The 15594-nt window shown below is 45.5% G+C and overlaps 1 protein-coding gene across 1 annotated transcript in view; it reads right to left on the reverse strand.

Moving 5' to 3' along the window:
• LOC146355892 (uncharacterized) overlaps positions 1-15552 on the reverse strand; it is a 56288-nt gene extending 40736 nt beyond the window's left edge. Inside the window, 6 exon segments of the mRNA XM_084831145.1 lie at positions 5189-6909; positions 10695-10821; positions 11581-11651; positions 12075-12201; positions 13133-13327; positions 15235-15552. Of these exon segments, the coding sequence (XP_084687271.1) occupies positions 5189-6909; positions 10695-10821; positions 11581-11651; positions 12075-12201; positions 13133-13327; positions 15235-15498 (2505 nt within the window). The 5' untranslated portion in view covers positions 15499-15552.
• Positions 15553-15594: the final 42 nt, after the last annotated feature.

Here is a 15594-nt window from a genome sequence, read left to right on the forward strand (position 1 = left end):
GAATCATGAGTATCCATGCCTCTGGTCCATGTTTTGTGGCATGGCAGCACATAGTGCAATCCATGGACACAGAAACGATCTGTGGATCCATGATTTTCATAGTGCAATCCATGGACACAGAAACGATCTGTGGTTTGCTGGTTATTTTGGTGGCATCTTCTGTAAAGAAAATCCATAGGATCCATGCCCCAAATCCATATTTTTATACCATGGTGGTTCCGTGAAGCATGGGAGCATGATTGTTATGGATTCGTGTTTTTATAACATGTTTGCTCCATGAAGCACAGCATCAATAATTTTAATGCTTTGGCCATGGATGTGATCTGTGATGTAATGGTGCATTCGTGGAGACACTATATTAAAATCCAGAGGACTCATAAGGAACTGCATCTTGAATCCATCCCCCCCCCCCAAAATCCTGGCTCTGAGAAGTATAGGATCCATGCTGTTGCTGTGGACGTGCTTTGTGATTCAACTATGATTCTGGATGCACTACATGTAAAATCCAGATGATCTATCATGATCCATGCCTCACATAAATGGTTCACACCATTTGAGGTGAAGCAGCAGATCTGGGATTCTTAGTGTGCATACTTGGACAAAGATGAGTTCTGTGCTTTGGTGGTTTAGGGGGGACAATATAAGGATTCAGAAGATACATACTGAATTGTGCCATGGATCCATGTTTTTATACCATGACGATGCCACAAAGCTCCAAATCTATGTTTTTTGTAGTTCATTCCCTGGGCATGGATGTGTTGTGATATGATGCTGTTTTGGGGCCTTTCCCTGTAAAATCATGAGGATCCCTGCCTCGAATCCACGTTTTTGTGCTGTGGAGGCACCTATGAGTGGCAGACCCATGATTTTCATGGTTCAGTCCCTAGAGGCAGATGTGTTCTGAGATTAGCTTATGGTTTCAGAGGACCCTTGAGGATCCGTTTTTGCACTGTGGCCACATCCATGAGTGGAGGTTCTGTGATTTTTCTGTGATTGGATGGTAATTTTGTGGGTGTCCACTTTAAAAATCACACAAAATCATGAGGATCCCTTTTTGATTTCATGGATCTTTGTTTTACTTTCTTTCCTTTTGCAGCCTTTGAGACAGGGAGACATTTTAACATTTAACAGTGGTTATACCTGAATTTTTATGACACTGTTGAGAGGAAAAGAGAAGAATAAGCGAAGCTGTGTTGTGGTAGGTTCTTCAGTGCCTACCTCCAAGTAACCCACAACAGGGGGAGAAAGAAAGATGGGAGGAGGGAGGGGGCAGGAACTGTATATTGGGGTTTTAAGAAACCTTTTTACATAAGTATTGTCTTTCAAATATTTTGTGTAGATCCTATTTGAAGTAACTGCATTTGGACTCCACCTCTTATGGAATTTGAATCAAAAAAATTAAGCAAAAAATAACAAATAAAAAAATAAAATTTAAAAAATATGGCCAATTTAATATGGAAGACGCAAACAAAGAATACAAGAATAATGATACAAAATAAGAAAAGTGAGAACAGATATAATATATCTAAAACATGTGAAATTCTTGAAACCTTTCTAAAAGAAATTTATTTTACTTCCTTACCAGATATAGGCCAAATTTAACTATATTTACAAACGCGAGAATTTAAGAAATTCAGTGCAGAGCACCAGTGGATATTAAATTAGAAAATAAAATCTGAAGAACTACATGAAACGATAAAAATATATAAAAAAACAACAAAGCCACAGGGGACTGATGGACATAATAGCAAATTCTACAAGGTATTTGAAGAGCAGTTAATCCCACATGTTACCTCTATTTAATCAGAGTTTAGGGAATAATCCTATCTCTGTCTCCTGGGAAAATCAAAAATAGTTTTAATTCTGAAACCTGGGAAAGACTTAGATGATCCAGATTCTTACTACCCAATAACAATGCTTAATCAAGATTATAAACTTTTCACAAGCATTTTGACAAAAAGGTTAAATAATCTGGCCCCAAACTACATTCATAGAGGCCAACTTGGCTTTATTAAAAACAAGCAAACTGCTGAAAGTATAAGACGGCTGCTCAGTGTTATTTCTTACAACACCAAACACAAAACATCTCCATGCACAATGGCCTCATTTGATGCTCCAAAAAGCATTTGACAAATTGGAATGGCCCTTCCTACTTGAGGTTTGTGATGGCTGGAAACAGGTACAAATGTTATACATTTCCTTGTATAAGATTGTATGCCTCTAACTGGGTGATTATCAGGATGAACAATTATGAGTCACCGCTTTTAAACATTCAGCGCTGAATAATGCAGGGATGTCCTCTCTCCTTTCTATTATTCGGTATTGCTATGGAATGGCTAGCATTCCATAGGGTGCGGTCCTATTGTTTATGCCCTCGATGCTCGTAAGCCTTCAAGTTTGGAAATGTACGACCATCCAGTGCAGAGTGGGAGAAGCACTGGAATCTATTGTCACCTCCCCATCCTTCCACTCTGCATTTTCACTAGGCAGGCTTTTTTGCCCCCACTTCGGAGGGGAAAGGAAGGAGGCTGTGGAGACCTTGGGATGGCTCATATCCCAGCCTCTCCTGTCTCCTCACCTCCCTGCCCACTGGAACGCCACTTTTACCCTCTCTCTGAAGCCAAGTTCCTTACCTCGGAGAGCCAGCTGGTGCCAGCTGTAAGGGAAAAGGGATAGGGCAGAGTGCGGATTCCTTCCTCCGTGGTGGGAGCACTGTTCTGGCCTTGGATATGAGAATCTGAAGAATGCCATAGCCCCCCAGACACTGTCTAAGGGCCAAAGGATTACTCTGCCTGACAGGATCCGTTAATGAAAGGAATTCAGATAGAGAGGGGATAACCTATCATCAATTTATACACTGAAGTCATATCCTTGGCACTGCTAAACTCCAAACTGAGCCGACTACAGTTTTGCAAATTATAGAAGCCTATGCGGTTCAAGCATTCTCAGTCTTAATATGACACAGAAAGAAAAAAACTAACTTAGGCAGAATTGCATCCGTGACGATGTCAGCGTTGGCAAAGCATAATTACCTATTCCAGATCTCCCAATACATCTGTCAGAACATTATTTAAATAAACAGCAGAGACTATTTCCACAATTTGTGCATGACAACAAAAAGTCCGGACTTGCTGACAATGTCCCATTTCAATAAACCAAAACAAGGAGGCTTAGGAATGCCAAACATGCAGATTTATTTTTCAGCATATCAGCCTAGGCAACTGATAAAAATAGCGTCCTGTATTGCCTTACGAAGAATCCTGCTTGTTGCGTACATCAGGAGCTGCCATGTAGTAACATTAGTCTTGCCTGACCTTGTGAAGTCACATTTCATAATTAACGGAATAGGCTTTGCACGCAGAACCCACTAGATTCCCTCTGCAACATAGACTCTGTCTGAAAACAGTGGAGTGCTGACAGCGTTCTAGATTTCGAATGATACCAAGCATACATGACATAACTTTGACAGCAGTTGCTACCTAGGCCTTCATGGGGCAGGAGTTCCCCAGTAACTTTTGATGCACTGCTTAGAACCTCACTAAACCCATGAAAGTCACCCTTCTTCAAGAGGCCAGAATACAATGCATCAGCAGTTTTCACCAGTTTGACAAAACCATATTTTTTGGTTTGGTACCACACCTTTCTGAAAATTGGAGTAAAAAGGGTAAATGTGTCAACTATAAGCCCTTTTTTACTTGCTGTACCTGTTCCAATTTTTGTCACACCAGTTTGGCACCATTACCCACTTCATGAAGTACATAACTGATGACAAGGTTCAGGTTATTAGCTCAAGAGGTGTCCATTTTAAAAGCAATACAGTGTTGAGGCTTATACTGGCGTAACATTTTTTTTCAACTTATAATCATAGAACAGTAGGGTTGGAAGGGGCCTATAAGACCATCGAGTCCAACCCCCTGCTCAGTGCAGGAATCAAAGTCAGAGCATCCCTGACAGATGGCTGTCCAGCCTCGTCTTGAATGCCTCCAGTGTGGGAGAGCCCACCACCTCCCTAGGTCATTGGCTCCATTGTCGTATTGCTCTAACAGGCAGGAAGTTTTTCCTGATGTTCAGCCGGAATCTGGCTTCCTGTCACTTGAGCCCATGATTCTGTGTCCTGCACTCTGGGATGATGGAGAAGAGATCCTGGCCTTCCTCTCTGTGACAGCCTTTCAAGTTCTTGAAGAGCGTTATCATATCTCCCCTCAGTCTTCTCTTCTCAAGGCTAAACATGCCCAGTTCTTTCCGTCTCTCCTCATAGGGCTTTGTTTCCAGTCCTCTGATCATCTTCGTTGCCCTCCTCTGAACCCTCTCCAGTTTGTCTGCATCCTTCTTAAAGTGTGGCGCCCAGAACTGGACACAGTACTCCAGATGAGGCCAAACCAGTGCTGAGTAGAGGGGAACTAGTACTTCCCGTGATTTGGAAGCTATACTTGCCTGTACTAAAGGAGCAATCCCTACCCCCCTTTAATGAAGCATTGTCTTGGCTTTGCTAATTGCACATGTTGATACAGTATTTCTTTCTTCTTCCTGCTTGTACAAGAATAAATTAAAGAAATATGAAATCCATGTAACCAAGAAAACCTATCGTGCCCCGTATTGGGGGAATATTTATGGTCTGCATGTCATTATTTTTCAATATGTCCTGATGTAAGACAAAAGATTGTTTACTGAAGTTTTTGTGTTGTCTCAGCTTCAGCACATGAATAGACTCCTTGGTTGGCATTTATACAGTGTATCTCCTATGTGGATTCTCTAATGTGAAATATGGCTTCATTGTAAATGAATCTCATTCCATACTACAAGCATTTCTATGGTTTCTTCTCTATGTGATTTCTTTGATGAGAAGTACAATCAGATTTAGTTTCTGCCCACATTTCAAGCAGTTTCACAGATTCCCCCATGTAGTTTCGTTGATGAGAACGGAAAGTTCACTTTTAACCAAAGCTCTTCCTATACTCCAGACATTTATACGGTTTCTCAGCTGACAGAATTATTTGCTGAAAAATGAGAGTTGCCTGATGACTAAAGCTTCTGCCACATTCAAAATATTTATATGGTTTCTCCCCTGTGTGAAGTCTTTTTACAATCCAAGCATTTATATGATTTTTCTGCTGTGCCAGTGATTTGATGAGAAGTGATAGAAGTTGACTTATGAGAAGTTGGCTTATGACTGAAACTCTTTCCACACTCCAAACAATGATGTGGTTTCTCCTGTGTGAGTCCTTTGATGACGATTGAGAGTTATCTTCTGACTGAAACTCTTTCCGCACTCCAAACAATGATATGGTTTTTCCCCTGTGTGAGTTCTTTGATGAGAGATGAGATATGTCTTCTCACTAAAGCTCTTTCCACATTCCAGACAATGATATGGTTTCTCCCCTGTGTGTAATCTTTGATGACGAGTGAGATTTACCTTCTGACTGAAGTTCTTTCCACACTCCAAACAAAGATATGGTTTCTCCCCTGTGTGCGTTCTTTGATGAAAAGTGAGAAGTATTTTACGACTGAAGGTCTTTCCACACTCCAGACAATGATATGGTTTCTCCCCTGTGTGAGTTCTTTGATGACGAGTGAGAGTTATTTTATGACTGAAGCTCTTTCCACACTCCAAACAATTATACGGTTTCTCCCCTGTGTGCATTCTTTGATGAGAAGTGAGAAGTACTTTACGACTGAAGGTCTTTCCACAGTCCAAACAATTATATGGTTTCTCCCCTGTGTGAGTTATTTGATGAGAATGGAGCTCTGCCTTCAGACTGAAGCTCTCTTCACACTCCAAATCATGATAAGGCTTCTGCCCTGTATGGGTTCTTTGATGAGAAGTGAGATGTCTTTTCTGACTGAAGGTCTTTCCACACTCCAAACAGTGATATGGTTTTTCCCCTGTGTGAAATCTTTGATGATGAGTGAGTCTTATTTTACGACTGAAGCTCTTTCCACAATCCAAACAATGATATGGTTTCTCCCCAGTGTGGGTTCTTTGATGACAAGTGAGATGTGCCTTCTCACTGAAGCTCTTTCCACATTCCAGACAATGAAATGGTTTCTCCCCTGTGTGAATTCTTTGATGATTAGTTAGATATTTCTTCTGACTGAAGCTCTTGCCACACTCCAGACAATGAAATGGTTTCTCCCCTGAGTGGGTTCTTTGATGAAAAGTAAGAGTTATCTTCTGACTGAAGCTCTTTCCACATTCCAGACAATGAAATGGTTTCTCCCCCGTGTGAGTTCTTTGATGAGAACGGAGATATCTGCTCTTGCTGAAGGTCTTTCCACACTCCATACAATGATATGGTCTCTCCCCTGTGTGGGTTCTTTGGTGAGAATGGAGTTCTGTCTTCAGACTGAAGCTCTTTCCACATTCCACACAATGATATGGTTTTTCCCTGGTGTGAGTTCTTTGATGACAAGCGAGATGTGTTTTCTCAGTGAAGCTGTTTCCACACTCCAGACAATGATATGGTTTCTCCCCTGTATGGAATCTTTGATGACAAGTGAGAACTATTGTATGACTGAAGCTCTTTCTACACTCCAAGCAATGATGTGGTTTCTCCCCTGTGTGATTTCTTTGGTGAGAAGTGAGAATTGTCTTCTGAAAGAAGCTCTTTCCACACTGCAGGCATTTATATGGATTCTTTGATGTGTGGATTTCGAAATCAGTTTTAACGTTTGATTCAGCATTGAAAGTTTCCATACGCCCATGGCACCTATTATTTTCCTGCCTTTCATGTATTTTTTCTTGGACTGTGATACCATGGCAGCCATGGCCCTGAAAAGCAAAGGAATTATTCCTCCTATTCAGATTTGCTTCAGTTTTCTTCCTTCTCTCCCGTTTACTATTTTTACATTTGTCTCTTTTCGGTGACTTCCCACATGGTTCTCTCTTATTCTCCACTTCCCATCTGTCACCTTTTGGAATGAAGACAAGAAATCGGTAAACGCCTGAGTTAGCAACAGAACTTGAAATAATTGGGCACCCTCAAGTCATGATTTCAATAAAGGGAAGAACAGAAAAGTGTTGAATGGGATGCATTTCTTACCAGGTGTTTAACTGCCTTTGTCATTCACTGACCGCTGCTGTGGTACAACGCATTTAATTGGGCCCATGGGTCCAGCATTCAGCTGAGAAATTAATTGTACCATGTGTTTCTGGGCCAGTTGCTCCCGCTTGGCCTAAGCTACATCCCAGATGTGTTATCGGGCTGCGCATCAGCAGGGCAGTTACCGCAGACTCCACTGAAGTCTGGCAACCACGGACATGGTTCTGGTCACAAATCCTTGCTTGCACCAAGGCAGGACCAGTAACGGCAAAGGCATCTTACCCCATAGCCCTATAGGTCATTTACGCAAGATCAGATCTGGCATTACCAAGCTAGTGAAAAGTGAACATATGCAGAAAGGCTTGAGACGGGCAAATGTAAATCTAACCATACAAGTATATGCCAGTCAGTGACCTCCCCGAGATAAGTAAACAACCAGATCAGGTGCCAGACTGGGAGTTTCTTAGCCTTTCAGGAAAGATGCAATCTTGAATAGCTGCAGAATAATCTGGCCCTGAAAGGGTTAAATAATTTTGCTAACAAAAGACCGAAGAGGCTGCTCCCAACTGCAAGTAGTGACTTTGATCTGGAATGACTGAATGGTTTGAATGAGGGTTTTGGGCAGACTTACCAGAAGGCCCCCGACTCATATTTAGGAAGGCCCCATAGTTACATTCCAGACCCACGGGCAAGAAGACCTTGACATCGTGATTCCATGCTAACTAATGCCGTGGCGACATAATACCTCTGACGAAAACTGTGCAGGACTGGCTTTGAAAGACAAGGGGGCGGGGGAAAACTACAGTGGCTTTTTACAAACAGCTTCTGCAGAGCCATCGCTAGGTCACGGCCAACTGTGCTGGCAGGGATGCTGAGATGAAGCGGAAGAGCAGAAGGACGGATGCCTGCTCAGAGCCCAACGAGGAGGAAGGAATCACCGCCGAGCATCTCGTGCTGTGCGCCTGCACAGAGAAGGGCACGTCCTTCCTCGAGGCTCACTGGGCCGGGGAGCATAACAAGGAGCTCGAGCAGCGGAGGAGAGGAGGTGTCATGGCAAACCTGACCGAAGAAGGCTGAAAGTTCAGGGAAGACGTACCTGGGAGAAATGGGTCAATCCAGACAACGTGCCCAGATGGGGGACCTTGAGAACCATTTTCGGAAGTCTCGGATTAACCCGTTAGTGATAATGCCACAGATACTCCCAAAGCACGTGGGCGTAAAATGTGCAATCTGGGGGGATGGGCAGACGCCTCACTTCTGGTTGGTGAGCGGGTGGCCTAATCACCCCCGCAGCCCATGTTCGATTAGAGGACGTGTCTCATCACCCCTTGGGGCCCTGCTCCGGCCAAGGCAAGTGAATAAAATCACAGGCAGTGAGAGCTCTTCGGCCCATCTGCTGCTGCTTCTCCATTGCGCTCTCCTGGTGCTTCGCCTTGGATCTTCGCCAGGCCACTGGACCCAAGGATTTGGGGAACGAGGGACCTCGTCAGACTCTTAGGACGTTAGAACTTGCAAATAATTGCAACACTTTTCTTTCTGAAGTTAGGCCTTAGAATATTTTCTGAACTTGGGACTTAGCCTTATTTTCTGAAAATGGGACTTAGCTTCAAGACTGGAAATGATGACATCTTACAATCAAACTTGCCGAACCCTTTTAATCCCAAATTTGGCAAACCCCTGAACTGCCATTACATTTAAGGTTCTAGAACTGGGAGCAAAATTCGGATTTAAGGTTTTTGACTTGATGCAAGTTTTTATAACTGATGCAACCAGAATCAGCCCCTTAAGTCCCAGAAACATTTTTATTTAGACCACTCAATTTTCAAGTTTAGACGCTGCGTTTTTTTTCACCCTAGCGCCTACATTTAACTACATAGGTGTCAAGTGTCATTCTTCAACGCCTAGAGGAACTTAGTAATGCTTTAGCTTAGCTTTTTACATTCAAGAAGTGAGCAGGAGGAAGTCAAGGGGAAGTCAGAAACTTTACCACGATTTAGTTTAGCTTTGCTATGCAAGAAGAGTGCAGGAGCGTGCTGAGGAGGAATCATTTTGCAGTTTAATCAAACATCCATGCTAGAAGCTGGTGGGCCTGGTCTGAAGGGACGTGAGGCAGCCACTTTGCTGAAGCAAAGCAGGTCTGGGCCTGGTCAGTGCTTGGAGGGGAGACCACCTGGGAACCAGATGTACCCACCTTGAGTTCCACAATGGAAGAAAGGCAGGATATAAAGGTAATAAATAAAAATAACTAAATAATCTAAAGTAATCTAAATAAATTACAAGAATATGTCCTTGATGGACTCAAAAACCACACATCTCATTGTTATGAAACATTTAGAATTTGTTGTGCCTCTATCTGGGATAGTTTTAGGCATAGTGAAAATTTCACCCACTATCTTGAAACAAAATGGCGGCCAATCAAAACTGTGGGAAACTCACTGCCTCTATACCATTTGATCAACAAAATTTAGCATCAAATATTTGTCTATCCATGTTTTTCATGATTATTATTATTCTTTTATTATATTATTTCATTTCTATACCGCCCCATAGCAAAAACTCTCTGGGCAGTTTACAACAATTTTTAGACATTTTTTTTGAGAAGCCTGTTCAAGAATGAAAAAAATAACAAATAAATTAGTTCTGTGTAATTTTTTAAAAAGCCTTACATCACATTAACAGGAAAACGAGGACTGCGATGATCCCACAGAGGTGGGACCCCGCTCCGGTGTAGCGGGGTTGGTTATCGTTATGGAGACATGTTTCGCACCATTCTCTTTTCTTGCTCTTTGTTCCTGCCTTAGTTTGCTTGGGCAGGCCTTCTACGGGTGGTCTGGCACGTGCGGGACTTCCACAGAACTTCCAAGACCGTGAAACCTAGACACCTGAAACCTGGCATGCAGACTAAGGGGACCTTATGGGTCATTTGTTTCTTTTTAAAGGCATTCGTTACAATTACTTTAAATGTGTCTGTGAGGTTGAAGCCTGCAGTACCATATTCAGTCACTACATGGCAGATGTCCCGAAGGAGATGGTTTTGCAGTTCATACAGTTTGAAGCCAGGAGGAAGTCGTCTGAGGGAAAGAATCATACGCTGCCCCCTCCCCTCTTCTGCTGGGCAGCCCCCTTCCCCTCAGGGGCATGAAGTGGACAAACCCCTCCCTCAAGGGGTTATGGGGGTCACCATGGCAGGGGCTGTGCCTAGGGGCCAGGGCAGGCACAACGTGTCCAACTCTCGCAGCTGCGTCAGTTTCCTTGAAGGCTTCGCTGTATCAAACTAAAGGCTATTCCAGGCTTTGCGAAGCCACGTCCATGTGCTAGTTATAAATAAAGAAATCCTGGTAGACTGGAAGAAGGTACCTGGAGGTGCTGAAATACACAACTGAACTCCACAGGGCCCCTATCCTAATGTGTCTTGTGAAAATGTTTGAGGCCTGAGTCTTTAAGCTGCTGCCTTAAAATAGTATTTAATCATATAATGATTTCAATGTAATTTAATGTATCCCATTTTCTTTTGCACATCACTTTCTGAGCGCTATGCCCTAAAAGGCAGACTCCAAATACTAAAATGCAAAAGAATGCTAATGTTATCTTCCCCATTATTATTGCAATTGGAAACTGATATTAGAGTTAAAGCAGGAAAACAGGGAGCCTTACTGAAAGAAGCCACGATCCCACGGTTCTCCTCCATGATTTGCTTGTGCAGGGCTCTCTGGTCAGGATCCAACAGTGCCCACTCCTCCTCCGTGAAGCACACAGCAACCTTCTCAAACATCACCAGACCCTGGAGGAAAAAAGAAAAAGTTGTTTCCCGGGTCAAATTCAAGGTGTTGGTTTTGACTTTTAAAACCCTATATGGTTCCGGCCCAGCCTATCTTAAGGAGTGCCTCCAGCAATACCAGACAGGCCGCTTAACAAGATCAGCCTCAGATGGCCTTCTCTCTGTCCCATCAGCCGGGACAGCTAGACTGGTGGGGATGAGGGAGGGGGCCTTCTCCGTGGTGGCCCTCACTCTGTGGAACTCCCTCCCTAGGGAACTCTGCCATGCCCCCTCTTTAATGAGCTTCCGCTGCGCATTAAAAACATGGTTGTTCAGGCAGGCATTTGGGGTGGGTTAGGGTATTTTTAGAAATATGATGGTTTTACTGTAGAACTTTATTGTTTTAAACTGTTTTATTATATATTCTGTACAGAGTGGCTGGGCAACCAGCCAGATGGGCAATTAATAAATTTAATAAATAAATAAGTTTTGAATGGATTGAAACCTGCGTGGTGGGAAAACCAATTGCTGAGGGAACAACAGCAAGAAAGGGCTGTGGCCCACCAGTCCTGCTTCCCAAGAGGCATCTGGTTGGCCATTGTGAGAAACAGGATGCTAGACTACAGGGGCCTTTGGTCCCACCCAACAAGGCTCTTGGTAGGATCTTAGCTCTGCCAGAAGGAAACAGCAGGAGAGAGATGTATGCTGGCCCTGGGAGGTGAGCAGGAGATGGAGGCACCCAGGCTGCTCCCTGTCTGTGTCCCCAGTGATCCTTCCTCCTACCTGATCTGATTCCACTCCATCCCAAGGACAAAGAGGTGGCTGAGTACTCCTTGCTGGTGTCATTCCAGCCCCTGCAAGAGACAGAGATCATGGGAAGCCAGTAGCACATGTTTGTCCCAAACTCCTGGGAAGGGAGCCACTTGTAACACAAAAGGACTTGCTTCCCAGTTAAATGTATAGAATTGCACTGGAAGCAGTAGAAGTCTAAGTACACCTTGGCGCTACAAGATGTCTTATTTTTAATTTGCATTTTGAGAGTTTAGTTGAGTACAAGTGCATTTTTCCAGATTTGGCCTCTTGCTCACAAATCAGACTGTGGGTTTCAATGGATGACGTCTCCAAGAGCTGGAACTTAAAAAATAGTTTTGATTGTGGAAAAAGCTGGAGGCAAGCATCTTCCCCCGAAAAGACTTGGGGGTGGGGGGTGGGGTGAAATAAAGCAGCACAGATACTCCAGAGAGCAAAACCAGATTGAAATACAAATCAATCCTTACCCTGCAAGGCAGGACATCTGTCACCCTCCTGCCGGATCCTCCTTTGTGCGGGGCTCTGTCTGGCGTCTGATGGAGCCTTGTCACCTTCAGGGAAATCAGGCCCCATTTCTGCAAGCAAACTCTGTACCTGAAACAGCATTGGAGATCCAAGACATGGAACGAGGAAACAGAAAAGGAATGAGACAGGCAACAATATTGGGGGTGAGGTATAGGACGCCTCTCCTTGGTTGATTACCAGAACGGGTTGGGCAATTAGGAGAGAGTTCTAATATACCCTCTGTCAAGCATGACGGCCTGTTTTCCACCGTGAGATTAGGCCAGGCGGTCGAGTCTGATGTAACCACCTGGGATTGTGTGTTATCTAGAAGCTCCTCGGCCCCTTTGCTCAAGGCTGGGCGCAGCCCCTGCTAACTGGGAAGTGCTAAGAGCTGGAGTTGGTGGGGAGTTCCAGCCTCGGGGAGGCCAGGGCAGTCCACCCATGGACTGAGCCAGTGATTGGTTGAAGGAAAATCTGCCCTGGGTAGCCAGGGCTGGGCTTTAAAAGAGGGCAGAGGCAGGGTCTCCCTTCATCCTGGAAATTCTGGACCTGCAGACGGCTGGTTGCTATCCAGGGAGATCCATACTTAGGTATGTAAGGATAGGCCAGGTAGATTTATTATTTTCCTTGGGTGTGTGTTCATGAAGCTCTCTGTATATAGTTAAGTAATTTGGTTTTTTGTGTAATTTACCACTTCCATTTTTCCCTTTCCCTCTACCCCTTTATTCTGATTTTATTAAACCTTCATCCAACCTTTAGTTGGTGTGATCTTTCTGCATAACCTCAGTGCTAATTTCAGTGTGTCTTGGCTTAGGGGGATGACTACTAGGTATTTTGGGGGACTGAAAGGCCAGATTTGGCTAGTCCTATTTTTGGAAGGAGAGCTGGGATCGGGTCCTGAGCAGTCCCACCTCACAAGGAGGTTGGGGCTGGTCTCGGTAGGATCTTTCCTATGGTCGTTCCGGAAGGTTCCTTCACACCCTCCCTCACATTCCTGACCACTTGGATGAAATGCTCTCACCTGCTGCTCTTCTGGCTTCCTGTCCTCTGCCTGGCTCAGGAGGAAGCCTTCTGCCAAGGCCACCGCCTGGGAACTGGTCTCCGCTCTGCATTCTCTCACCCAGCTCGCCATCTCCCCTGGCAAGATGGTCAAGAACTGCTCCAGGATCACCAGGTCCAGGATCTGCTGTTTCGTGTGTCGCTCTGGCTTCAGCCACTGACAGGAAAGATTGTGAAGTTGCCTGCAAACCTCTCGGAGCCCCTCAGCCTCCTGGTAGCGGAACTGCCTGAAACGCTGGCGCTGCACGTCTGATCTGACCATATCCTCACCCAGGTCATTGTGCATCATTCTTTCCCAGAAATCCCCATTGCCCCCTTCCTTAACAGCACTAGGGTCTCGTTCTCCTTTAGGGCTGGCTGAGTTTTGCTTGGCCATCTTTGATCCGTGTTTCAAGGAAGCCTCCACAGGGGCCAAAGAAAATCTTTCCCCTTTTGTTTCTGGGCAAATATTTCCTTATGAGGCGTAAGGAATTTTTACACTGTAAGGCAGCGTACGGAAGTGTTCCGTCGTCAGGACAAGATGAAATATGCAGGACTCCAGCTAGTAGGCAGGTCTTGTCCTGGAAGGAAAGGCAGGTGAATTCCAAGCCTGGAAGAGAAACTAGGGAGCTGGGGCGGATCCTTCACCTGAGAGCCACAGACCAAAGTCCTTCCCTTGCTTGAGAGTCAGAAGATGTCTCCTCCCCTCTCCTCCCACCACACAGTCCATCTCTGCCCATTCATCCCTCTAGAAGTACATTCACTTTCTTGACCTTCCCTTGAGAACTGATCCATTCTTCATCCAAGCCCCTGCCACACCCCCTCTTTGTGATGCCTTCTGCTGCTGCCATGTTCTCCTTTAGCCTCTCTTACTCTAAACATCATTAAAAGTGGTTTAAATTAAGGCTGTTAGTGATTTCAAGAAATCTTTCTTGATTAGTCAGCTGATTTTTAAAGGTCAATTTATTAATCAACCGAATCCACTAATGCATAGAAGCTAGAAATTCTGATAAACACAAACATTTCCCTTTCCTTCAGAAAGACTGTGTTTTACATTAAATAGTTATAAAGACCCATGACATTTTTCCCTGACTGGAAATACTGCCTTAGCAGATGGAGGCTCCATTCCAGATGCTGTCTCACTGGAACAGAGCAGTTCTCACAGGAGAGCATCATGCTGCCCAGGGGACCACAAGTTTTGTGCCCCACAGAAACAGGAATTCACCGCTTTTGCTCTGTTGACATTGGCTTTTTTTACTTTCAGGATTTGTAACTCCCCTTTTTCATTCTCTTCCCCCCCCCCCATGTATTTATTCACTATCAGCCTTCTGCTGTCCAGCTGTCCTTCACTGCAGACCTGCATCACAGGGTTGGCCCAAGATCTTTTGCTGCCTTTAGCAAAAGTAACCACAAGCACCTCTCCTCTCTGCCCCCACCAGCAGTAAAGCGTCAGCAGGAGTCTATTAAGTAACTACAAAATTGATGCCGTTTCAGGGCTCCCAGATCAGCTGCCTCATGGGAACGCTGGCCTTGGTGGGACACCCTGTATCCCTCCGCTCACCTTTGTTTCGTTTTGTCATTTCAGCCAAATGAGAAGAGAACAAGGGGGCATCTCAGCTGCATGCACTATTGTATCAGGGGACCCACATTTGCGGAGGGGGGGAAGCAGTGCCCGATCAACGGGGGAAGGATTCTAATCAATGCAGGGCAGTTTAATCAAGGAATCAGTTTGAGAAATTGATTCGGCATTGCAGTTCCCCCCTAACTCACCCTCCACCCACCTCTCCTAAAGTAAAGGGGCCTTGTGGCTTTATTACAAGAACGACAGAAGCGTCCTGATACTGTGCGGGCTAATCTGTAGTGGGCCAGCCACACAGGTCACCTCTCAACGGGGTGAAATGTGTGGGGGGGGTCCAGCTCCCCCCCATGGTGCGAAATCAGATCCCCCTCTGACACGCTGGGGTTGAATTTGGGCATCCTCCCCTCGGCCCACTGGGGTCCTCCCACTCCCTCTCCGCCCCCCACGTCCCTCCCCAGCTGCCCAGGGACCCCCTTCGCCCCAAAGCACAAGGCGGGGGGGCTCACCTGATCCCACCCAAGAGGCACCGGTGCAGCACCAGGGCCTCTTCCTCTGGAGGAAGAAGGCGGGACAGGAAGAGCCTTTGGGGGGCGCATTTCCTGCGGAGCGCGCGGCCCCGCCCTTCCTCCCCGGATCCCCGTCCCCTCTAGGAGCCCGGCTCGTCTCTTCCCCCCGCAGGAGGCCCGGCCGCGGGGGCCGCGCTCGGCCGGGGAAAGGTCTCGCGTTGCACCGCCTCGGCTTTTCCCCCGCCGGCAGCGACTTGCACGCATTTCCTGTCCGGGGCATTTTCTCTTCTTGCGGAATGGACCTGCGCAGCCCGCCAGCCGCGGCTGGTTGCGCAGCGCCGCCCGCCCTGGAGCGGCTGC

Source organism: Heloderma suspectum, chromosome 2 (genome assembly GCF_057233095.1).
Source record: "Heloderma suspectum isolate Gila_16-S chromosome 2, 16-S_ref, whole genome shotgun sequence".
Classification (NCBI taxonomy): domain Eukaryota; kingdom Metazoa; phylum Chordata; class Lepidosauria; order Squamata; family Helodermatidae; genus Heloderma; species Heloderma suspectum.